This window comes from Alligator mississippiensis, chromosome 15 (genome assembly GCF_030867095.1).
Source record: "Alligator mississippiensis isolate rAllMis1 chromosome 15, rAllMis1, whole genome shotgun sequence".
Taxonomy (NCBI): Eukaryota; Metazoa; Chordata; order Crocodylia; family Alligatoridae; genus Alligator; species Alligator mississippiensis.
Genome location: NC_081838.1, coordinates 26576873 through 26603000, shown reverse-complemented (window position 1 = coordinate 26603000; position 26128 = coordinate 26576873). Strand labels below are relative to the sequence as shown.

General features: G+C 48.0%; 1 protein-coding gene across 1 annotated transcript; it reads right to left on the bottom strand.

Annotated features, from left to right (window-relative positions):
• Positions 1–2488: 2488 nt before the first annotated feature.
• LOC102565021 (butyrophilin subfamily 1 member A1) lies at positions 2489–24565 on the bottom strand. The gene is made up of 6 exons (XM_019498376.2): positions 24221–24565; positions 21413–21694; positions 20510–20614; positions 12753–12773; positions 7974–8000; positions 2489–4569 (listed from the first exon to the last, which is right to left on the bottom strand). The coding sequence occupies exons 1-6, from the start codon at positions 24465–24467 to the stop codon at positions 4055–4057; spliced, it is 1197 nt and encodes a 398-aa protein (XP_019353921.1). The 5' UTR covers positions 24468–24565; the 3' UTR covers positions 2489–4054.
• Positions 24566–26128: the final 1563 nt, after the last annotated feature.

The window sequence follows — 26128 nt, the reverse complement described above, 5'->3', positions numbered from 1 at the left end:
CAATGGAACAGCATGAGTTCTGAGGGCAGCAGAAGCAGAAATGAAGGAGTGGTGGGGCTACATAGCTAGTGGTGGGTGGAGCTACTGAGACCCCCTGAGTCCTGAGCTCCCAGCTGGGATTTGTGGCTGTGTTTTACCCTCCAGGCCCAGCTGTCTTCACTTTTTCAGGGGTTGCCCACATTTATTCCCTGGGGAAGCAGCTGGCTTCCTGGAAATAACAGCCCCTCACCTGTTGACAGATCTCCATGCTTTGTATACTGGAGACAAGATCTCCCCAGCTGTTTTAGAGAATGGACCACAGAGTAATGGGGAAACAAAGGCACAGAGCAATGGATTGCCCAAGGTTACCACAGCAGGACAGTGGCAGATTGGGGCCCAGGACCCCAGGTATCCCAAGGCCTCAGCTGCTGCTTTAGCCTTGAAGTCACATATAGAGACTTTGCTTGGGCTGTCTTCCATGGAGAAGGAGCTTTCTGCTGCCCCTCCTGGTGAGTTGGTGAGACAGGGCTGCATCCTGGGCCAGGCCTCAGCAGCTAGTAAATTCTGAGCAAGTTCATAGATTCATAGATTCATAGATGTTAGGGTCGGAAGGGACCTCAATAGATCATCAAGTCCGACCCCCTGCATAGGCAGGAAAGAGTGCTGGGTCTAGATGACCCCAGCTAGATGCTCATCTAACCTCCTCTTGAAGACCCCCAGGGTAGGGGAGAGCACCACCTCCCTTGGGAGCCCGTTCCAGACCTTGGCCACTCAAACTGTGAAGAAGTTCTTCCTAATGTCCAATCTCAATCTGCTCTCTGCTAGCTTGTGGCCATTATTTCTTGTAACCCCCGGGGGCGCCTTGGTGAATAAATACTCACCAATTCCCTTCTGTGCCCCTGTGATGAACTTATAGGCAGCCACAAGGTCACCTCTCAACCTTCTCTTGCGGAGGCTGAAGAGGTCCAGGTGCCCCAGTCTCTCCTCATAGGGCTTGGTCTGCGAGCCCTTAACCATACAAGTGGCCCTTCTCTGGACCCTCTCCAGGTTATCCACATCCCTCTTGAAGTGCGGCGCCCAAAGCTGCACGCAGTACTCCAACTGCGGTCTGACCAGCGCCCGATAGAGGGGAAGTATCACCTCCTTGGACCTATTCGTCATGCATCTGCTGATGCACGATAAAGTGCCATTGGCTTTTCTGATGGCTTCGTCACACTGCCGACTCACGTTCATCTTGGAGTCCACTAGGACTCCAAGATCCCTTTCCACCTCTGTGCCACCCAGCAGGTCATTCCCTAGGCTGTAGGTGTGCTGGACATTTTTCCTCCCTAGGTGCAACACTTGAGATACTTGGTTTAAAACACTGCCACGGTTTGAAGCTGGAGGTGATACCAGCCTGTTATCCCTGCCAGCAAGAAAAGAGCTATGCTCTTGCAGACCCAGGGAGGGGTTCCCTGCAACCCATGATGCAGTCTGCTGGGAAGGTCTCTCTTCTCTGACTTTCTGCAGCCTGGCACATGATGCTCCAGGCCCAAGGCCCACGGGCATGTTGGTCACGATGCCAAAAACCTTGTTGTTAATGTCAAAATTCCAGTGCAGCCAGGGCAGGATGGTCCTGTGGTAGGAGGGGCTGAGGCCAGATCACCTCTGTAACCAATGACACCCATAGGAGGGATGTGTCTGGAATTGCATCCAGGTGCCTGGCATGGCCAACCACATGGCCTGGTACCATGTTTAGCTGAGCCTCGTTGGGGGGGAGGGGAGGGGAGGGGCAGCCATTGTCATGAGTCTAAAAACAGGTTCAAACCTGTGCCTTGGGGCTATTGTAAGATGCCTGCCCTGCTCTGCCAGCAGGCAGGCAATGGTCACAGGAAGCGTTAAGAACACTTACTAGCCTAAATACACTGAAGGTTTAATGCCCTCACTAGCTTAGCCTGTGACTGTTTTTAAGGTACTGGTTTTCCCCTGTGGCTGGTTCATGTCACTGACTGTGCATCACAGCATGGTTTCCCTCTATCCCAGACCTGGCTGGGCCCCTTGTATGCACTTATCTCAGGCAGGGCCATGTCTCAGCTGCCCCCAGGGGCTGAGACTCTCTCGGGGTGTCTCCCCCAAGCAGGATTGAGGCCCCTGGATGCATTTGTAACTCAGGGTCTCCTTACAGCCTCGCACAGGGAGACCCCAAATCCCTGGTCCCCAAAGGGCCGGGCTGGGTATGGAGGAAAATGTTCCCTGTTCTCTGATAAAGGGAAGAACTTCACCTCCATCTGGCACTAATGCTCCATGCCTTGTGTCTCCTTGGCTGGGATCAGTGCCTGGTGGGTCTTAGAGAAAAACATCCCAACTCCCTGAACCAACACCAGGCCAGGATCACCCCCGTGGACCAGGTGAGAGTGATGCCAACCTCACTCCCCACCAGCCCAGAGTCCTCCTTTGAGCTGGGGTGTTGGCACAAATGGACAGTGCTCTACAAGGCACTGTGGCAATGGAAAGCACAGCCAGATCCTGACAAGGGGACTGAGCATTTTAATGGTGAATGGAAACATCCAGAGTTACGTGAATCCTTGGACACATGACACATTAACACCTGTGTAAGCGACATTTACACTGGAGTAAAGAATGAGGACACACACCACTGTACAAGTGATATTCACTCAGATCCAGTGTAGAATTTGCCTGGGATACATTAGTGGTGAAAATGCACTGGGTTAGGGGCTATCTTCCATCTCAGAGAAGCTGTTTGCTAGTTAGTTCCTTCTCCCTGTCACCTCATAGCAACACATTGCAATCACTTGTACTTCAGCAATGAGCCCAGAGTACTCCTATTGTAACCCTTGGCATGGGCCATTCAGTGACCAGGGAAGGGGGGGACCTCATGGCCAATCTCGCTGACTGGCGGGCTCCCCCTGCAGCCAATTGCACCAACACAGGAAGTAGCTGCAGCACTCCCAGAAGTGCTCCCACTCCCGTCCAGTGCTCACGGGGGGGATACCAGCACTCCCACCTGCTCCCCCTGCCAATTACCTAAGTGGGAAGCGCAGCCTGTCAGGGGGTGCACCAGTGCTCTCAGGGGGCACACGTGCACCCCTGTGCACCCACTATGCATTTCCACTGACCCTTGGGGCATGGTACTATCCATGGCTGTGTCTAATTGTTCGGGACCTGGGGTATCAGGTAGCTCTACCCCCTGCTCAGCTCACCTAGGAGTGGCCGGAGGCTCCCTGAGAGGAGAGGCTCCCTTTACAATGGAAAGACCTTGCAGGCTCATAAATAACTATTTACAAAATTGAATTATATACAGGAGGTAATTGTTACATGCCAACAAACATTAAAAAATATCAAAAGTTTGAAATTCTCTATTTACAATGTACAAGGATGAGTTAATACAAGAATAACAGTTGAGAACTATTTATACTTAAAGGATGCTTAAATCAATGGATACACAGCTAATAACTTAGGCACCATGTTATATACTCATTAATTCAATCCTTAATTAACTATTGTGGCAGGGTACTGTTGGTGCCTGCCACGTTAAGGGCTGGGTCAGGCATCCACCAGGTGCCTGATGGTGGCAGTCATTTTGAGAACATAGTATATAAAGGCTGAAGTCTGCTGCTGCCAGGGGAGGCAGAAAAATCACCTAGCTGGGCTGCAGCAGGAACAACCCCATAAGCTCTTCCCCAGGACAATCCCATATATGCTACACCCATAACAACCCATATATGCTACACACTACCCCATTGTTAGAAGACTGCTTGCTTAAGCATTTGCAAGGTTATTTTTAATATATCAATCTGCCTTGTGACCAGCAGCTTTTGCTGAGACACAGATTAAAAGCCTTTATTCATCTGCAAATCCAGTGCTCCCCAAAATCCAAATACTGTCACTCTAACAGAAATAAACATTTTAACAGATAGTTTTAAATGGGGGTATCCTCAATGCATTAAAAAAAGTCATGGAGGGGTGCTTTGAGTTGAATGAGTCAAATCAGGGGTGCCTTGAGTCCAAAAAGTTTGAGAACCATTGGGTTAAAATATTTGATTTAAGACCCTTCAGTACGATTTCCAGCCATGTCTCAGGGATACAGTTTGAGCCCACATCCTACTCCCAGCCCAACCCAAGGAAGGATTCTTTCCCCCTCAAAAGATGCCTTGGGAAAACTGAAGATATGGGTCTCATTAACAACATCAGTAAATATTACCCATCCTCCTTCACAGTCCAGATAGACCTGGATGATTGTGGGGGTTTTATTCAGGGTGAGGTGGGTCACAGGGGAGGTGCAAGCCTGGTATTGACCTCCCCACTTCTGCAGAGCCCAGAACCCATACTCAGGGTTAAAACTGATGAATCCTTTCCTACCTGCAGACTCCTTGGCAACACCTACAACCCAGTCTCCCTTGCCCTCCAACCTCACCTCCCAGTAGTGTTTCCCTGTGGTGAATCCTTCACAGGTCAGCACACAGCGCCAGGTGTCAAATCTCTTGGGATTCTCAGGAAGAATCTTCCGTTTCTGTCCCCATCTTACACTTTTCAGATCATGAGACAAAACAAGGATGGGATGAGCTGTTTCTGCATCTAGAGTCAAAATCTCTGAGAAGGGAGTGGGGAAGGAGGGAGAGAGAGAAAAAAAATCAGCATTAACAGTAGAACTCAGTACAAGGAGGCATGGTATTTTTGGTAGATCATGATATTGGTAGGATCTGCCCCAGCTGGGGAATGAACTGGGACATCTCCTTTCTCCAGGATTCACCTGGCTCAGAAAGGGAGCAGCTCTGAGATCCCACCAAAGCACAGGGGAGATTCTGTGTTTATCTGTCTCTGGGCACAGCTACACATGCACTTTAATGTGAAGTTACTTATTTTACTGTGCAGTAAAGCATCACTTTAAAAACTATGTGTGTGTTCATTATTGTGCATTATGCCGGCCTAACGTGTATTCCTTTAGTACCTCACATTGGAGGTACTAGATTTAATGCGTATTAGAAAAAAGCACTTTAATCCACATCTCATCCCTAGGATTGTAATGTTCCTTTCAATATGTTATCAAGATGCCCCACGCAGATTTTTGTCTGTTTCTCTCCCACAGACTACTGTTCAGTCCTCCATGACAGTACTTGGATGCAGTAAGAGTTGGGAAAGAGTCAGGAGATACAGACAGAAGCAGCATCCAAAAAAGAATGTTCTAGCTGTTTGAAAACCTACTTTTGACACTCTAAACCTTAATAAACTCCAGACTAGGCCAAAAGAGTTGTTCCTGGGCCTAAGGTCATCAGTTGTCAGAAACTCCCAGCTAGTACCAAATTCTTCTTTTGTGTTTTGCACAGGTCGGTTTATCCCAGTGAGATCATACGTGGAGCGGTAGCGTATGTATCTGTATTGTACTAACAAAAGGATGAACTGAAGGTTTCCAAGCCTAGCAGCACGTCTCACCTAATAGGAAGCAAGAACAATATGGAACAGCAGGAATCATAACATATATGCATAACACATGACACCTTTCTGCTATTAGATAACTATTCTTTTACAATTTTGGGTGGAACATAATTCACCCCAGATAACTCAGTTCAGATATTCATTTCACCTCCTTGGAAGGGACAGAAGGCTCTTTAAGCTCTTTATCAGCTGGGGAATTTGGCAGCTCTGGAACAACAGCAGATGGTACTCAACCTTGCATTTGATTGGCATGCCTGTGTAGGGTCTTGCCATCTTGAGTCTTGATCTTTTATGACTTCTCCAGGAAGTTTTTAGAGAGTGTTGGGGACAACTTCCTGGTGTAAGTGCTGGTTGTGGCCAACTAGGAGCCTTCTTGACCTGCTACTCACAAACAGGGAAGAATTGGTGGGGAATGTAGTAGTGGATGGCAACTTGGGAAGCAGTGACCATGAGACGATTGAGTTTGGGATCCTGAGGAAAGGAAGGATGGAAATCAGTAGAGTAAGGACTCTGGGCTTCAGAAAAGCAGACTTAGATTCACTCAGGGAATTCATGGGCAGGATCTCCTGGGAAGCCAGATTGAGGGGGAGAGGAGTCCAGGAAAGCTGGTTGTACTTCAAAGAAGCCTTACTGAGAGTGCAGGAACAAACCATTCTGATGCACAGGAAGACTAGCAAGTATGGTTCCTGAATTAGTCAAATGGATTTGGACCTGATCTGGCTAATTTGACCAGGGACATGAAAAAATTTCCTAAAAAAAAGAAGACTAGCAAGCATGGCAGAAGACCAGCTTAGTTTAGCAGGGAACTCTTCAGTAAACTAAATCACAAAAAGGAAGCTTATAAGAAGTAGAAACTTGGGCATATAACTAGAGAAGAATATAAGAGCATTGCTTGGGCATGCAGAGGTGAAATCAGGAAGGCCAAAGTGCAATTGAAGATGCAGCTAGCAAGGGATGTGAAGGGTAGCAAGAAGGGTTTCTACAAGTACGTTGGTAGCAAGAGGAGGATCAGAGAAAGTGTGGGTCCCGTACTGAATGGGGGAGGCAACCTTGTGACAGGAGATGCAGAAAAGGCAAGGTCAGTTCCCAGACTACTTTACTAGACAGCACAGTTCGGGGAGGAAGTTAACAGCCAACTGTATCAAAAGAACAGGTTAGGAACTATTTAGAAAAGGTGGACATATACAATTACATGAGGCCACATAGGATGCACCCAAGGGTGCTGAAAGAGTTAGCTGATATGATTGCAGAGCCACTGGCCATCATCTTTGAAAACTCATGGCAACCAGGAGAGGTCCCAGATGATTAGAAAAGGGCAAACATAGTGTCCATATTTAAGAAAGGGAAAACAAGGATCCAGGGAACTACAGACCAGTCAGCCTCACCTCACTCCCTGGAAAAATCATGGAGTAGATTCTCAAGGAATCTATTTCTAAGCACCTGGAGGAGGAAAAGTTGATTAGGAGCAGTCAGCATGGATTCACCAAGGGCAAGTCATGCTTGACCAATCTGATTGCCTTTTATGATGAGATGAATGGCTCTGTGGAAGTTGGAAGACCAGTGGATGTTGTATACCTTGATTCTGGCAACGCTTCTGATACAGTCGCCCACAACATTCTCGTTGGCACACTAAAGAAGTCCAGGCTGGATGAATGGACTGTAAGGTGAATACAAAACTAGCTGGAGCATCAGGCTCAGAGGGTATTAATCAATGGTTCAATGTCTAGTTGGCATCAAGTGGAGCGTCCCAGGGGGTCAGTCCTGCGGCTGGTTTTGTTTAATATACTCATCAGCAACCTGGAAGATGGTAGTCAGTATACCCTCAGCAAGTTTGCAGATGACACCAAGCTGGGGGAGTAGCAGATATGCTGGAGAGTAGAGCTAGGATTCAGAGTGACCTCAACAAATGGGAGGATTGGGTCAAAAGAAATCTCATGAGGTTCAACAAGGACAAGTGCAAAGTCCTGCACTTAGGATGGAAGAATTTCACACACCAGTGCAGGCTGGGGCTGACTGACTGGGCAGAAGCTCTGCAGAAAATGACCTGGGGGTGACAGGGGACAAGAAGCTGAATATGAGCCAGTAGCGTGCCCTTGTTGCCAAGAAGGTTAATGGCATCTTGGGCTGCATTGGTAGGTGTGTTGCCAGTAGGTCCAGGGAAGTGATTATTCCTATCTATTCAGCACTGGGGAAGCCACATCTGGAGTACTGTGTTCAGTTTTGTGCTCAGAGGCACAACCAGGCACAGCACTGGAGCAGTTGTACAGATGAAAAAATAACAGCTGCTGCCACAGCCATATCTCCAGCACTGGCAGCCAGAAGTCACTGCTGTCTCCATGCATCACTGCTGTCCTGGATGCCCAGTTGCCCTGCTATACCTCTGGCAAGCAGGCACATAAGAACAGGGACAGAAGACAGCGAAGCATCAAAACTGTGTGATTTATCTTGTAAAGAGCTGTTCTGACTGCTGAGGAGTTTGCTCTGAGCTCTCTAAGAAAACAGTCATCATTTTACAATAGGAATTTGGCTTTTGGTATAAATGAAACGTGGCCTTTACTCACCTGGGTGTTTGGCTTTTCTTCTCCATTCTTAAATTAATAACATAAAAAGAGATAGAGCAGAACAAATAATGCATTAAGAATATTCAAATAATGTTTCAATGAAAGTTCATAAGTAAAAAAGCAATGATACACGTACCCTGTGGGAGCATTTTTTTTACACTTATACAGTTAACAGGCTCTATTATACTATCAGTATTATCTTTAGTTATCATCTTTATATTGTCCTCAACCTCCTCCCCTGATGAAAATGAAAATGTATATTGGGCTTTCCTTTGTAAATCTTCCTTTAAGGACACTGGCAAATGTTTCCCTGATTTCATTGAAAATAGAGGGATCTTTTCTTATTACTTTCGAGATATACAGTGGATGAGAACTACAATTTCTAAAGTTAAAATAATGTAATGTCTTTTCTTTCAGGAATTCCCATACTTTTTCCACAGCTCTTTATATTTTTATATGGATGACAAGCAAAAGCAGCCACCACAATCAGCACAGCAGCATCTGGCTTGGGCACGGAGTTGCCTTGCTATGCCTTTGCTGACCAGACTGTCACATATCACAAAAATGAAGGAAATTTAGCATTCACATTTTCTTAAGACTTAGATTAGGGGTCAGAAACCATTAGAAGTGGGCTGAATTAGTGCAGCTCAGTCTGAATTCTGGCCACCACTTGCAACCCACCTGCCATCACCAAGGGGACACTTGCGTGCCTATACACAAATGCCAGAAGCTTGGGGAATAAACAGGAGGAACTTGTTCTCCTGCTAAATGCAAATAACTATGATGTCATAGGGATAACAGAGACCTGGTGGGACTCCACCCATGACTAGACCAGGGGTATAGACGGCTATACCCTGTACAGGAGGGATCGAGTAGACAAAAGGGGCAAGGGTGTAGCTCTCTATGTCAAGAAAAGCTACGCATCCCTGCAAGTCAACATTGGCACCCACGGTGGAAGACTTGAGACCCTCTGGGTTTAAATCCATGGGGAACATAGCACAGGGGATACTATGGTGGGAATCTACTACAGACCCCCTACCCAGGGTCAAGACTTTCACCAGGAGTTTGCCAGGGAATTGGCTAAGGCCGCACGATCCCAGTGTATGGTTGTCATGGGAGACTTTACCTACCCAGGTATCTCGTGGGAGGAGCGCTCAGCCAAATCTAAGCGGTCGCAAACCTTTCTCTCATGCGTGGATGACCTCCATCTGATGTAGGAAGTCTACAGACTGATGAGAGGTAAAGCACTGCTCGACCTCGTACTGGCAACTGGGGATGACCTAATCAGCAACCTAATGATCGATGGGAAGCTGGGTGACAGTGACCATGAGCTGATCACCTTCACCATCTGCCATAAAGCTAGCAAATACACAAGTCCTCAACTTCAGGAAAGCTGACTTTGACAAGCTCAGGAGCCTTGTCAGTGAGGCCCTAAAGAGCTACAAGCTAAAGGGGAGGGGAGTTCAGGATGAGTGGTTGCTCCTCAAGGGAGCAATCCTGGATGTGCAGGCAAAGTCCATCCCGTCTCGGAGGAAAGGCAGCAAAAGGGCACAGCAGCCCCCTTGGCTCTCCAGAGAACTAGCAGACCTCCTGCGTCTAAAAGAAAGACCTACAAAGGATGGAGGACTGGATCCACCACCAAGGAGGAATACACTGCACTGGTCTGGACCTGCAAAGAGCAAACCAGGAAAGCCAAGGCTGCAGCTGAACTCCAGCTACCTACAAATATCAAGGACAATAAAAAGTCCTTTTTTAGATATGTAGGGAGCGGGAGGAAAAGCAAGGGCAACATTGGACCCCTGCTAAACCAGATGGGGCAGCTGACAACTGATGCCCAGGAAAAAGCAAACTTGCTAAATGGGTACTTTGCGTCAGTTTTTCACCAGTCCCATGGGACAGCCCTGCCCACTGTGGGTCAGGGATCCCTGGGCAAGGGAGATTCCTTACCTTCCATCGAAGCTGACCTCATGAAGGAACACCTTGACAGGGTGGATACCTTCAAGTCAGCCAGCCCTGATGGTTTAAACCCTAGGATACTCAAGGAGCTGGCGAGCATCATAGCTCAGCCCCTGGCACAGATCTTTGAGAACTCCTGGCACTCTGATGTAGTGCCTAAAGACTGGAAGAAGGCCAATGTGGTGTCTATCTTCAAGAAAGGGAGGAAAGTAGATCTGGCTAACTACAGGCCCATCAGCCTGACCTCTATCCTGGGGAAGGTCTTGGAAAAGTTAATCAAAGAAGCCATCCTGAACAGACTGGCTGACGGCAATATCCTGAGGGATAGCCAGCACGGGTTTGTTGTGGGTAGGTCTTGTTGACCAATCTCATTTCCTTTTATGATCAGGTGACCTATCACCTGGACAAGGGGAAAGAGATTGATGTCATATATCTTGACTTTAAAAAAGCTTTCAACCTGGTATCCCATGATCACCTCTTGGTAAAACTGGCTAAATGCAGCCTCGACCTCACCACAATCCGCTGGCTGGGGAATTGGCTCCGTGGTCAGACCCAGAGGGTGGTGGTTGATGGAAGTCATTTGTCTTGGTGCGCTGTGACCAGTGGGGTCCCCCAAGGCTCTGTCCTTGGGCCTATACTTTTTAACATCTTCATCAATGATATAGACATTGGTGTCAGAAGCAGGCTGGCCATGTTCACCGACGACACCAAACTCTGGGGCAAAGCATCCACGCCTGAGGACAGGAGGGTGATCCAGGCAGATCTTGACTGGCTCAGAAAATGGGCGGATGAGACCCTGATGGTGTTTAACACCGAAAAATGCAAGGTTCTCCACCTTGGGAGGAAAAACCTGCAGCATACTTATAGGGTTGGCAGTGCTACACTGGTTAGCACTACAGATGAAAGGGACTTGGGAGTCATGGTTGACCACAAGATGAACATGAGCCTTCAATGCAATGCTGTGGCTAGTAAAGCAAGCAAAATTCTGGTTTGCATCCATAGATACTTCTCAAGCAAATCCCGTGACGTCATTCTCACCTTGTACTCGGCCTTGGTGAGGCCACAGCTGGAGTACTGCGCCCAGTTTTGGGATTCACAATTCAAAAAGGATGTGGAGAAGCTTGAGAGAGTGCAGAGGAGAGCCACGCACGTGATCAGAGGTCAGGAAAACAGACCTTATGATGAGAGGCTGAGAGCCCTGGGACTCTTCAGCCTGGAAAAGCGCAGGCTCAGGGTCAATCTCATGGCCACCTATAAGTTTATCAGGGTTGTTCACCAGTATCTAGAGGAACGTCTGTTCACCAGAGCGCCCCAAGAAATGACAAGATCGAACATTCACAAACTCCGCCGCAACCGATTCAGGCTGGACATAAGAAAGAACTTCGTCACTGTCCGAGCCCCCAAGGTTTGGAATAGACTGCCGCCGGAGGTGGTTCAAGCACCCACTTTGAATGCCTTCAAGACACATTTGGATGCTTATCTTGCTGGGATCCTATGATCCCTGCCGACTGCCTGCCCCTGGGAAGGGGCTGGACTCGATGATCCTTTGGGGTCCCTTCCAGCCCAAATGTCTATGAAATCTATGAAATCACTCCCCCCACCATTGACTGCTGTCAGTTCTTCCAGATGCTGAATTGCTGACTGTGGGGCAGGATAAAAATCACTTGGCAGGCTGGATCCAACCCACGGACTATCAGTTGCCAACCCCTGATATACTCTCTCCCCTGTTAACACACTTTACCATAAAGGGCTGTCAGTAGGGGCATGTGAAGTGGGCCTTATTCAATTTAGATTCAGATTCAGCCCAAATCAGGGACAGTGATTCGATTCATTGATTCAGATCACTGTGCCTGATTCAATTTGGCCAAATCCAAATCTGAAGATTCAATGCTGATTCAGAAAATCAGTTATTCAGACATAGACAGAGTTTTAGACGTTTTTTCAACATCCCTCAAGGTACCAGCGCGGCTTGTGAATGCTGCGATGCTGGGGGCATGGAGCGTCCCACAGAAGTTGGGTGGGGGGGGGGCCTTCACGTGCTCAGCAGCAAACCTGGAAGTGAACTGGAAGTACTTCCAGCCCACTTCCGGGTCCACCAGGGAGCACGAGGGGGGGATTCCCTGCACCCCCCCCCCAGCTTGGCAATCAGCCATGGGGGAAGCCCAGGTGCCCCCCTGAGATCCAGGAGTCACCAGTTGCTGAACTGGGGGGGCATGGGGGGAGGGGGAGCCTGGCACGCTCCCCGGCAGACCCAGAAGTGGACGGGAAGTGCTTCTGATCCACTTCCAGGTCTGCTTCCGAGCATGCTAGGATGCCACCCGTGCTTCTGTGGGACGCTCCAGGTGCCCCAGCATCACAGCACTCATGAGCCCCTGCTATCTAAAGGTGTGCAGAAAAAACATTTAAAGCGGTGTCTATGTTCGAATTGCCAAATCTTTCCGAATCGATTCGGAGGGTTCCGATTCAATTTGGAGAGATTAAAGGATCCTCTGATTCAGTTTGGATTCAGAGATTCAGCCACTGAATTGGGTTGAATCTCTGCCAAATCGAATCAGGGACTAAAGTTTCGCACAGCCCTAGCTGTCAATAGGAATTCCTGAAAGATCATATCTATTCGTCATAAAGAAATGTATATTCAACTTGTGTGTTTAGCCACAGTATGATATTTCTTAGTCTAGTTTTACTCATACTGTTTTTAAAAGTTAAATTTTAAAAACATCAGAAACAAGCAAAATACTCTTATGAGACCACAGCCTCATCAAAAGGGGATTTTTTGTGGGGAGGGAAAAGAGGGAAGGGAAGAGGGTAGAGAATGATACTTACTTAGCTCCTCCTCGAGTTTTCCTTTATAAAAGAGAATAAATAAGCAGTTAGTACAGGAGTATTTCTTCTTCCCTCAACATTAAAGTGCCTACTGGGAAATAGGCAACATATGTGCTGCATATTTAGGGCAGTGAGAATATTGAATCATAGAAAAGGAAGGCTGGAAGGGACTTCCATAGGTCATCTAGTCCAACCCCCTTCCTGAGGTAGGGTCATCCCTATCTAAACCACTCTAAGCAAAACCTTGTCTAATCGATTAGTAAAATTACACAGTAAACACTGACACACAACCAGAAGGCATGACTCCCAAATATGCCAGAGGTACAGCTGGCAGACAATGGCAGCCTCTTTTGGCTTCTATTAAGGGTGTTCAAATATGCTTGAGAGATCCCAAGTAGAGGGCCATGCCTCCCACTACAGAGAAAGGCAAAAAGCCCCATGGTCCAGATCAATCTGACCACGGGTTAACATTGCTTCATGAGCCCACATGAAGCAATTGGTTTGACCCGGAGTGAAAGGGTAAGACCCTTTAGCCAGAAACAAAGCCAGACTAGGCTTTGTTCCTAGTCAGCGTACTGGTATACCCTGGGGGTGTGTGAAGTGGGCAGTACTTGATTTGGATTCGGATTTCGCCTGATTCAGGGGACAGTGATTCAAGTCGCTGATTTTGATCGCTCTCTCGGTTCAATTCAGCCGAATCTGAAGATTCTATTCCGGTTCATAAAATCAGCTATTCGGACATAGACACAGCTTTTTATGTTTTTCCTACATACCTTGACGTAACAGGCATGACTTGTGAACCCTGACATGGTGGGGCAGATGGAGTGTCCTACAGAAGTGCAGGGAGGGGTCTGCTGCCCCCAGGTGCCCCCCAGACCCAGGAGACACCAGCCGCTGAGCCGGGGGACAGGGGGAAGGGGGTCCCCCATGCGCTCCTGTGGGACACTCCATCCACCCCACCATCTCAGCATTCACGAGCCACACCTGAACCTCAAGGTATGTAGAAAAAACATATAAAGCTGTGTCTATGGTCAAATCATTGAATCTCTCTGAATCTATTTGGAGGCTTCTGATTTGATTCAGAGAGATTAATGTGCCTCCTGATTCGATTTGAATTCGGAGATTTGGCCGGCAAATTGGCCCGAATCTCCTCCAAATCGAATCAGTGACTGAAGTTTTGCACACCCCTAGCATAACTCAGTCCCACTCCACAGCCTTGGCTGTAGGCAATACTCACTGCTTCTGAGAAGACAACCTCTCCCCATCCCTCCCCCAAATCCTAATACATGTAGCAACAGAACGGCAGCTGGGGGGGGGGATATTTCTTGGCCCCATAAGGCAACCAGCAAAGCCCAAAAGAATGGGAAATACCCACAGTATAGCATAGCTACTCCTAGGTCATCCCTGATTAATGTTTGTCCAAATTCCTGAAGACCTACAGTGATGGGGAATTCATAACATCCCTAGGCAGTTTATCCTACTGTCTCACTATTATAACACTGAAGATGTCCATAGTATCCATTCTGAACCTATTTTGTTGAAGCTACAAGCCATTGGCCCATGCCCTGCTCCCTGCAGCAAGAGATAAAAGGTGCTTTCCCTCTTCTTTATGGCAGCCCTTCAGATATTTGAAGGCTGCTATCATGTCGTCTCTTAACAGACTTTTTGCAAGCAGAATGTGCCAGTTTTCTTCATCCTCTTCTCATATAGCTAGCCATTTATCATTTTTGTTGCCCAGCTCTGGACCCTTCCTAACTTCTCCCTATCCTTTTTAAAATGTGAAGCCCAAAACTGCACCCAGTACTTTAGATGAGGCCTAACCAGTCCTGAATAAAGAGGCACTGTCATCTCCTGTGCCCTGAAACTTGTTCTTTCTGTTGATGCAGCCCAAAACTGCATGTGCCTTTTCTGTTGCTGTGTCACATTGAAGACTCATATTGGGCACAACTACGTGAGATGCTTTACTCAAGATTAGAGCGAATTATTGCACAGTAATCATCCTCATCTACATGTGCAGATGCATACTGTGCAATAATTTGCTCTAATTGTAAGTGCATTTGCTACCTGTAAATACAAGTAGCAAATTTACTCAGTAATTAGTGTGCAGTATAACACATGTAGATGGCCAGCTGGGAGCACATATACTCCCAGGCAGCCAGGCATCAGGGCAGGAGTTTGCTTCTTACCCCTGGGAGCTGCCTGCTGCTGGAACAGGCTCTGCCATGGGAGCCCAGGCAGGAACAATGTCCCCCTGCCCCAGCAGCAGGGAGCTTCCAGACCCCACTCTGCAATGATGGAGCAGGGGCTGGGAGCTCCCTGCTGCTGGGGCAGGGGGATATTGTCTCCACCCAGGCTCCAATGGCAGGCTGACCCAGCAGCACTCATTTCCCAGGGACAGGGAGTGATCTCCCAGCCCCTACCAGAAGACAGCTGTCTTCTGGCCCCATACTCCCTGCCAGCCTCTGGGCTACCACCCAGGGGGAGCCTAGTGCTTCCCCTGGCTGCTGGAAGAGGTCAGTCCAGGCCCAGTGGGGGCAGGAGTAGACTGCTGCCATGATCAGCAAATCTGGTCCTGCTTCCTCACATGTGTAGACTGCCTGCGGTGGGTTTACAGAGTAAATTACTCTAGAGTAAACCACCCTGGGGGCATTTGCATGTGTAGATGTGTCCACTGAATCTGTGATCCACTAAGACTCTCAGACTTTCTCTCCAGTGCTTTCTCTCCAGTGCTGCCATCCAGCCAGGTGTCATGCACACAGCTCTCTGCTCCCTGACTCCTTCCTGTGGTGAACTCCCAGGCAAACTCCCTCTCTGCTTCAAGTTCCTTCTCTTTGCAAAGGGGTGCCTAGCCTGGGTCTGCCTGGCTCTGCTTGTCAGCTTGCTAAACCAACCCCACTTGAAGCAGATGATTGCACATCCATCTATGACTGCAAACCTTACTAAGCAGTCTCTCCAAAAATGGGAACAAGTCAAACACACAGATGCAACAAATCAGACATCCAGAATATCTGATCTTCAGACCACCAGCTCCTGGAAAATCATCCCACTGATGAGCTGTTCCTCTTTCTTCTCACAACTGCTCCCAGGCAAAGCCCCTTTCTGTTTGCTGCTCCTCTTGTCATTGGAAAATAAGTTCTGAAGTTACAGACTTCATCATGATCTGCATGCCCAATTGCCATCCTATTTGCTCACCCTGTGTGGGTGTATCAACACAAGCATGTACACTTGCAGCAGCTCAAATATAAACAGCACAAATTTGTGCCAGAGATTTTTGCTTCAGTGCACATGCCTGGACATGTACTTTGGTGTGGGGCAAGTTGTGCCACTTGGGGCAAAAAGACCCTGCCCTGCTTCTTCCAGATCTGCAGCCAGGGGGAGCTAGAGCCTGGTGCTGGCCCCAGCAGTATAAACAGCTGCCCTGGCAAGCAGTTTAGGGAGCCTCTGAGGCCCAGCCAGTTGGTATCTGGGGACAGTAGCTCCTTGTGCCAGCTAGACTGCCCTAACCTAGAGCGGCCCCTGAATCCTCTACCCACTGCCGAAGCCTGGTAGTGGGGGCTGCTGCCATCTGTAACAGCTTCCACCCCCTTGGACCTGTGGCCCCATGATTGCATGCCTACCAGACCTGGATGGGGTGCCCCCACTCTGCCATCTGGTCAGCTATGGCCCGGAAGATGAGTTCCTTGTAGTGGCCCACTTTGAAGTGTCAATGCATGTCCTCTTGGCCCCAAATGACCAAGAGGTCAGCCACTTCATCTGCCCTCCAGCTGGGTCCCCAGTGCTGGCCCTGGACAGGCTTCCCTGCATGGGTCTCACCACTTGTCTTACCAACAGCAATCCTGGTGTTCCCTGTTTAAAACTTGCAAATACTCTGATAAGAAACCAAAATATGCTGATTAAAAAACCCAAAATATTTTTCTTGAGCTAGTAAAATGGAATGCCACTATATATAGAGAAATCAGCTGGGCAATGTTTTATCGATATATTTACAAATTTAAAGCAATGAGTGGGGGGGGGGAGCTTGTGGGTTGGTGCAGGGTTTGTGGGGGTGAGGTTTGGGGGTATAGGACTTGTGCAGGGGTTTGGGGTATGTGGCTGGGTATGTGGGTGAGGGGTTTGTGGGGGTGGGTAGGGGATGTGGGTGTTGTAGGTGGATTGGGTAGGGGGATTGGTGTGGGAGGGATGTGGGTGAATAGTGGGGGAATTTGGGATGTGGGGTGGCTGTGTAGTGGGAGCTGCTGAGGAAAGGTGGGTCCCCTGCCTTTCGACAGGCTGCAGCCCCCCTGCACAGCACATGGACTGCCCCTCACAGGGCCCACAGCTCCCCCCACAGAGCCACAACCCCCCCCACAAGGCCCACTGCTCCCCCCCAGGGCCACATGCCCCCACACAGCTCACATGCCCGCTGCATGTCACAGATGCCCCCCCACAGGGCCCCCATACCCCTGTGAATGGCCTACATTCCGCCCTCACAGGGCCCACACCCCCCCACAGGGCCCCCATATTGCCCTGTATGGCCCACATGCCCCCCTCACAAGGCCCACATCCTCCCCCCTGCATGGCACACATCCCCCCACACAGGGACTGCATGTCACGCTGGGCCAGGTCCTGCACAGAACTGGCCCAGGCCAGTGGTGCGTGGGGCACATGCATGCAGGACCTAGCCCAGCATGATGCATAGTCCCTGCGAGCAATGCTGGACCTTGGGTGACAGCCTGAGTGGCCTGGAGCTTCCCGAAGGCCTATGACCCCACATCAAGCCAGACCAGGCCCATGCAACGTGGCACAGATGGCTCCAGGTACCAGATGGGTGGGGCCAAGCAACTCTGCCCCACACCATGGTGGGGCTGTGCCAGGAGGGCCCTGAGCACCCCAATGGCAGCTGCAGCTGCTGCTGCCGGGGGGGCGGGGTGGGGGCTGTGCGCTGTGTAGGAGGCAGGCAAGGTGTCCAACCCTTCCAAGCAGCCCAGCCACCCACCTACAGTCCCCCACACCCACACAGCCCCCCTGCTCCAGTCCCCCCTACCCTGAAGTCCTTTACTTACCTGGGAAGGAGCCCAGTCCCATCAGGCTGCAGCCTACACCACTCTTTGCCCCACACATGGAGGTAGCATGATGATGCACTGGGGCAATGGGCAGCCAAAGAGATGCTCTGGCCAGCTACCAAAGTGTCTCTTTAGAGGAACTCAGCCTCTGGTTACCTCAGGGCATGGTCCAGGACCATGCCCTGTCCCGGTTTTTTTCCTTTTTATTTATTTATCTATTTTCAATAACTAGATTTCCAGGTATCAGATTTTGATCCCTTACTATAAATATGCAGTGCAGGAAACTTTTTTTGGTCCCAGCGTGCCTCTTGTGGGTCTCAAACTGCTTTGAGATACTGCAAGAGACACATGCAGGCTCATCTGAATACACCCAGTGGGCGCATCTCCATGAGACACATTACAGCACAGTAGACTAATCTACTGTGCAGTAAAGCATCACCATCTACACATGTGCACATTTACTGCACAGTAAATTAGTCTACTGTGTAGATTCATAGATTCATAGAAGCAGGGTCAGAAGGGACCTTGTAGATCATCAAGTCCAACCCCCTGCCCTGTAGGTCATCAAGTCCGACCCCCTACCCTGGGGTATAAACAGGTAGTTTATATTACCTGTATAAACTAACTGCACAGTAGATACTGTGCAGGAGCACATGTGTAGACACTGACCAGGAACAAATTTGCTTCTTGTCAGCCTCAACATTAGGGGGCCACAGCAGACAGGGAACTCCCTTGGTCCTGGTGCTACTCAGCTCCCAGCTCCCTCCAGGAGCGGGGAGCCAAGCAGTGCTGGGATGGGGTAGTTCTCTGCCCCACTCCCCTTCTCCCCCCGCATCCAAGTTCTGCCCAGGTCCTGGCTTCCTACAGGAGCTAGGAGTCTAGCAGCACTGGGACTTCAGAGATCTCAGTTCCTGGCCAGCCTGAGGCTGAGCAGGGAAGCAGTCTCATTTCTGAGGAAGATCCCAGCCAGCTCTTGGCTGTGCAAGGGTTTCCCCACCCAGCCTGGACCTGGCCAGGAACTGTCCCCCTTCTGCATCAGGTCAAAAGTATAATGGTTAAGGAACTTGAGTAGTGACTGGGAAATCCTTTTTACAGCCCCTCTCCCAAGCCAAAGAAGGTCTGAATCCACAATTACCACTTCCCAGAAAAGTCCAAACCATCAGCCTATGGACTAGACAAAACTGAGATCTCCCTCCATTGAGAGTACCTGGCCCACAGGGGAGCAGAGAAGGTAAGCCACTGAATAGAAGCATAGTTCTGCAGTTTCATGAGATGCCCACAATACCAGAAGGAAGTCAGTTCTGGGTTCTGTTCCAAGTCCCAGTACTCTTTTGGCCTCAGTTCCAGCTCCAAGTGCTGTCCATGCATGTTATCCAATGACAGTTTAATACATAATGGAAAATATAGAATAGGAAACAAGAGCAGGAGGGGACTCTTGGCTCTGTCTAGCCCATAGCTTGGTCAGGGGATAGATATAGTGGGAATTTGGAAATAGGGCCTAAACCCATTCTGAATGAAGGAAGGCCCAGAACCTGGGTTTCTCACTTTCTAGGAAAGTGTCATGCCACTAGGCTATTTTGCTGAAACATAAATATGACTTTCTCCTTCCCTTCAGTTGCTTAGTCTCTTTTTTTTCCCTAGATAAAATTTCAGACACTTGCATGAGCCTCTCCCAGGCAGAATAGGATTGCAATAAAACAGAAACTTTCAACCAGAATTGAGGCCTTAGTTACAAAAAACAATAGTCAATATTTCAGTTAGCGCTTGCTGTACACAAGAGCTTACTCGGTGCACAGTCATGGGCTCATAAAAGATCATACCAACTTAGTGGGCATGTCTACATGTCACCCTACGGCAATGTAGTGATGCACTACTTTGCCATACAGCACGCTACAGTGACATAGCAATCACGTGTGTCCACATGTGATTGCTAGCTATGTCTCCATAGTGGTGTACTTCCCAGCTATAGTGTGCTGTTACAGCGATGTAGCTGGTGAATTTAAGCATGCAGTGCCCATATGCTGCAGTACAGGAGGTGCAGTTTCCCCCAAACCCTTGCACTTATCTCTTTGAAACTTGGCAGGCTTCGTGGCCTCAGCAAGGGCCACCACCCCTGCAGTTTTCAACCCGCTGCACCTTAATACACACAGGGTCATCTATGTCATGAGTTTTGCCTCTCAGCAGCTTGAGGTGCAGTTCCCCCCAAACCCCTACACCCATCACCTTGAAACTTGGCAGACTTTGTGGCCTCAGCAGGGGCTACCACCCCTGCAAGTTTCATTGAAATAAGACAAAAACAACAAAGTTATAGATATTTCATTGATTCCCCATTATACCCTACAGCCAGATCTCCAAGGCAGCTCTGAAGCTTCGGATCTGCTTCAGCTGGATCGAAGCAGGAAACCAATCCAGAGCTCAGGATCGGATTCCTGGCATCCAAAGCGGCAGGATCCAAAGCCAGATCAATAGCTGCATACTTGCACTTGCCTAAAGAACGTGTCCATACGGCAACATGTAGACATGCCCAGGAATTCAGTCCTATTCTTCACACAACTTGTTAGAGCATAAAATATTGCTTGGCAAACCAGGAAGTACAGGGTGAAGGTAACACTTCCTACATTTCCTCCCTCTGTTCACATATGCAAGCATCTTTGAATTTCTTTATGAAAAGAACTTCTCTTGGAATTAATTTATATTTCCATGATCAATGTTTACCTTTAACTTTAAAAAGGTAGATGGTAAGGGTGATGAAAATGAGGGAAACCACAAGGTTCACACTAAAAGCCACCATCCAAGAAGAGACTGATGGGAAAAAGGGACCTGAAACAAAAAATAAAGAACAGCAAAACAAAATAAAAATGCAACGTGTATTACTTGAAATGAAGGATATGATTAAAATATCATTACTGATAAAGAAGAACCACAGCAGTAAGCTAACTGATCCAATTGCTAACATAAGGTCCTGCTTATGTGACAGACCAGAAACTGGAAAGACTTTCCCACAGTCTTACACAAATGTCATGAAATGTCATGTTTTTTCGTCATGATAGGCAATGTTTTTAAAATCATTGTATTGCTACTCCTACAGGCATCTTTAAGGGGGAAAATATCAGGATCTTTGGGGCCTTCCATGGGAGATTTCCAAAGGAGGTTTTTTTCCTTCCATTTCTTTCCAATTTAACAATAAGTCTGCATTTTTAGATAAGTAATATTGCTTGTCTGGGGAAATAAGCCCAGCAATTCTGGGATATTTTTAACCATGAAAGTGCTGACAAATACTTTCAAACAACTCCACCTTGAGGCCATTTATTTTTTCTTCTGGGAAATAATATATTGTGCTTGTATATTTTAATATGAGTGGTATATGTAATCCCTTGTCAGCTGGATGGAGGAAAATGAGAACAACAGTGGGGTTTGGGGGGGGGGGTTCTGTTTGATTGTTTTCTGACTCAACATATATTTTTACCTTAAAAACATTTTATGAACCCTTATAATGTCTCAATTCCCCAAACTCTTCAACATCAAACGTTTCCCTCTCTTATATTTGGGGAGGTGTTTTGGATATTGTCCTTTTAATGATGATGATTTTAAGGTGTAGCTGGTTGCATGGTAACTGACCTGATATATAAATTCTGCATATCTTCTCTTGGTGGAGGTGGGAGTTAGTGATAGAACAGGATAAGATCTCGGATGAATCTTCTCTTATAATAATAGAGTTTTGCTTTTCAAACAGTCCATGTTCCTTTTGGGCTTCTGTTTTTGAAACTGATTGTAGATGCTGTCCACCAGGGTTTTTCCATGCCATCTCGGGCTCTGGGTACCACCCAGATCCCTGACATGCCACCCAGATCCCTCCGTCCTGGTAATCCTCAACGGAGATGAGAGGTTCAGAACCTATGGCTAAAGAAAATTTGATACATTTATGGTAATTGATGCTTTAATTTGTACAAATGCTCAAAATTAAGAAATAAGTATTTGATTTTTACCCAAGTTATAAACTTGGGATGATACCAAGTTGAATGGAATTGCTGATACTCTGGAGGAAAGAAATAGGCTTCTGAACAGAATGACCTGGATAGACAGGAAAAATTGTCTACACTCTATCAGATATGATTCATCCAGGGCAAGAGCAAAGTCCTGCACTTGGGATGAAATAATTGTGTACACAAATACAAACTGGGGAAGGAGTAGGAAATTGCACTGACCACTGAAGAGAGAGACTGCAGTATTGCAGAGAAAGTCTTGGGTCTTACAGTAGATCAAAAGTTAACTATGAGCCAGCAGTGTGCTCCTTGGAGGACTGCACCAAACTGGGGGAATGGACCAAAAGAAATCTCATGACATTCAACAAGGACAAGTGCAAAGTCCTGCACTGAGGATAAAACAACCCCATGCACAGGTATAGGCTGGGGACCAGCTGGATAAGCAGAGCTTTGCAGAAAAGGACCTGGGGATTACAGTAGACAAGAAGCTGAACATGAGCCAGCAGTGTGCCCTTGTTGCCAAGAAGGCTAATGGCATCCTGGGCTGCATTGGTGCGTGTGTTGCCAGCAGATGGAGGGAAGTGATTCTTCCCCTCTATTCAGCACTGGTGAGGCCACATCTAGAGTCCTGTGTGCAGTTGTGGCCCCCCACTACAGAAAGGAGGTGGACAACTTGGAGAGAGTCCAGGGGAGGGTAACAAAAAAAGTTGGGGGGCTGGGAGACATGATTTGTGAGGAGAGGCTGAGGGAACTGAGCTTATTTAGTCTAGAGAAGAGAAGAGAAGACTGAGGGGGGATTTGATAGGAGTCTTTAGTTACCTGAAAGGTGGTTCCAGTGAGGATGGAGCTAAACTGTTCTCAATAGTGGCAAATGACAGGGAAAAAAAAGGAGCAATGGTCTTGGTCCTTCTTTTTGAGGTAGCTGGCTAGCCAGTCACGAGGAAAAGAATCATAGGTCCAGAAGAAGAACAAGCAACATAAAGCCTAACTGGCATGAGAAAGGTTGGTGCTGCCTGATCAGGAAGTAAGTCCTGGGTTCTGTCCCCTGCCCACAAAGCTGTCTATCCATTTTACCCAGTGGCCATTAAATGCCCCATCTACACTGATGTACAACATCCTAATTAATGGCATTACTCTGGATTCTGTTTTAGTGATAGAGGGTACATCTATGCGTGCCATTGAGGGGATGTGATAAACTCTGGCGCAGTTTGTGCCAGAGTTTATCACAGTGCCTTAATGGGATGTGTAGATGCTAAAACTGCTGCGGTCCAGAACACGTGTACAGATGCTGCACTCAGAACCACAGCTGTTTGAATTACAGCAGAGTAGCCCTGGGCTGGCAAGGGCCCAAGGGGTCAGGCCCAGGCTCTGGGAGGCCTCGTCAGAGGGGCTGGCTGGGGCACATGAGTGCCCCAGCAGGTGGACCCTTGTAGCTAGGTGACAGGAAGAGGTCTGGCTCTCTGCTGTCTGGGCTGACTGGGCACAATGTGCTGCTGCCATAAGATAGTACTGTTGGATACACTACTATCTTATGCAGCAAAAATTAGTTTGCTGCAGTCTAATAGTGTTGCACGTGTGATGTTTTACACTGCAGCAAATTAGTCTAACGTGCAGTTAAGTGCACGTGTAGATGCTCCCAGTGGGTGCAATCTGGCCCAATGGAGTTGCATCAGCATAAGTGCAGTGTAGGATGATTTTAAAGTAAGTGGAACATCAATCCTTATCATGTCCAATTTACTCATTTGTATAAGTTTAACATGTGGGAGAGTGGTGATATTAGGAGACAAATGACAGTGGGGAATGATTCACCTATCATCTCATAAGGCAGTAGTGTAACAAAAGGGCACTAGTCCCAGGTACCCACTTGGAGGGTGGCATGAATGGCAGCTACCACAGCTGCTGGCCCAGCTGCAGGCTATGCAGTCCCTGTTGCCACCCTTACCACCACTGTGCAAACTCTAGACTTTATGCTTCTGGCATAAGATGGGGTGGATTAGTGACAGAGGGCTGGAGAAATCTGGATATTGTGTATGCATGGCCATTCTTTTTCTGAAAGGTCATTGAGACCTTGAAGTTTGCTCTGACCAATTCAGTCCTAGTCACCAAATCATGGGAAAGAAGCAGGTACACCCAAGCCAAATAACAGATGAAACAATAACTTGTGCTTGATCTGGGTTTTTTTTTAATCTGTTATTTTGTGTGTAATGATTTTATTGTGCTGTATGTTATTTACCATAGACTGTACCTGCTTCCTTCTCAGACTGTTATGGCTACAACAACAAGACAACTGTACTATTTGCTTAGTGAATTATCAAGGACTGATAGGTGCATGCAAAATTTGGTTGGCACATTTCTTGGTGGATGTGGGTGTAAATAAAGAGGAACTCTGAAAATGAAAAATAATGAACCACCTCAGAAGGAAATACTATGGCAAGCTACTGACCTGCTACCTTCAGTTCCAGTATACCTTCTTCATAATACGTGCCATTTTCAACAAAACAGTGATACTGTCCTTCATCAGAGGTCCTGATACTGAGAATTCGCAAAGTAACATTACCATCTCCAATGCCATCTTTCAAAAGCTGCGTTCTTCCATTATATTCTGGCATCTGTTCTCTATCTTGATCCTTTCCAGCATGATATAGGTGCACAGGTGATGAAAACTTATTTTGGAACCATCTCACCTTCATGTTCTTAGCATTTGTTTCAGGAGACAAGTGACATGGTAACACAACATCGTCTCCCACTAAAGCAGTAATAGGCTCAGCAGGTACAATCACTTTGAACTGGACTGTGAAATATACCCCACCCCCAAAAAGCAAAAGGTTAGTGACAATATAATGTACAATGAAGAAATAAAACACATATGATTCATAGTTTCTAGTCTGTGTACTGTATAATTTGGTATGCCTTGCTTATGTGCAACGTATGTCTTACATTTGTATATGAATATTACAATGATGGAAAGAAGCTGTTTGAATGAACATGGAATGGAGTCATTGTAGGCTGGAATACAAGGAGCCAGAGCAGCCAATACTAATTACAAAAAATATCAGGAGAGGGAACTACTGCAGGCCTGGCTGCTAAGCTACTGTGTTACCAGTTATCAATCAATCATGATTCACTCAGGGACCAGCTGAATACACAGTAGCTAGCTACAAGTAGCTACTAGATAATTAGTTAGTTAGTAACAATTAACACCTACAAAACCACAGACTAAGGAGAGGAAATAATCAATACTGACAATCAACTGCCCCAAGACAGACACAGTTGCACAAGTACCCATGTCATGAGTTTTGCCTGTCAGCAGCCAGAGGTGCAGGGCCCCAGAACCCAGAAGCCCCTGTACTCATCTCCTTGACAGCTGGCAGGCTTGAACTGTGCATTTGGATGGGCAGGGTGTGTTTGACAGCCAGGACACTCTCCTGTGCCCCCCGCCTACCAATACCATCATAGTATAAATAAGACATTATGGGCATGTCCACACATGCAGGCACATGCACGTGAAGCAGCTCAAACAGGAGCAGCAGAAATTTGTGCCAGGGATTTTTGCCTCAGCACACATGCCTGGACACGCACGTTGGTGTGGGGCAAGTTGTGCCACTTGGGGCAAAATGACCCTGCCCAACTCCTCCCGGTTCTTCAGCCAGGGAGAGCTAGAGCCTGGGGCCAGCACAGGTGCTGGCCCCAGCAGTATAAAAAGCTGCCCTGGAAACAGTTCACTTACCCTCAGGAGCTTTTGGGAGGGGGCTGGCCATGCCCCTTCCTGTCCCAGGCTGCTGCTTGGTCTACGGAGCTTCAGACCCCTTCCTGCCTCTGCTTACTGTTAGCTGCTGGCTTATTCTCAGAGCTCTTGGGAATAAGTTGGCTGCACCCTTTCCTGTCTTGGGTGGCTGCTGCTGTTGCTGCCCCCTGCAGAGGGGTCCTCTGCTGCACACCACATGCCACTGCCCCCCCACCCCTTGGGGCAGGCATCACACTGCACTGCAGCCCAGCAATGTGCCCCAGCTTCTGCACTCCTGTTCTGACCTGCTGCCCAGCCCACCTGTGGGCCCCTCCCCCACAAACACTGCCAGAGTCTAAAGGCACCTTGCCTGTCCCAGATGCCTTGGCAGACCACCCTCTGCCTTCCCATCCACTTTCATCTGAAGAATACCCTGAGTGGCTGAACTGGACAGCTGCTATCACCACTGCTGCTGTTGTTGCTGCCTTCTGTTCTGCCCCATCTCAGGAGAAAGGGAGATTCCCTGCTGCACCACCTTGCACCACTCAACACCAGACTTGCACTGGATTACTCCCTAATTGACTGATTGCTCCTGCACTCCCCCACAGCTGCTTCACTGCATTTCAT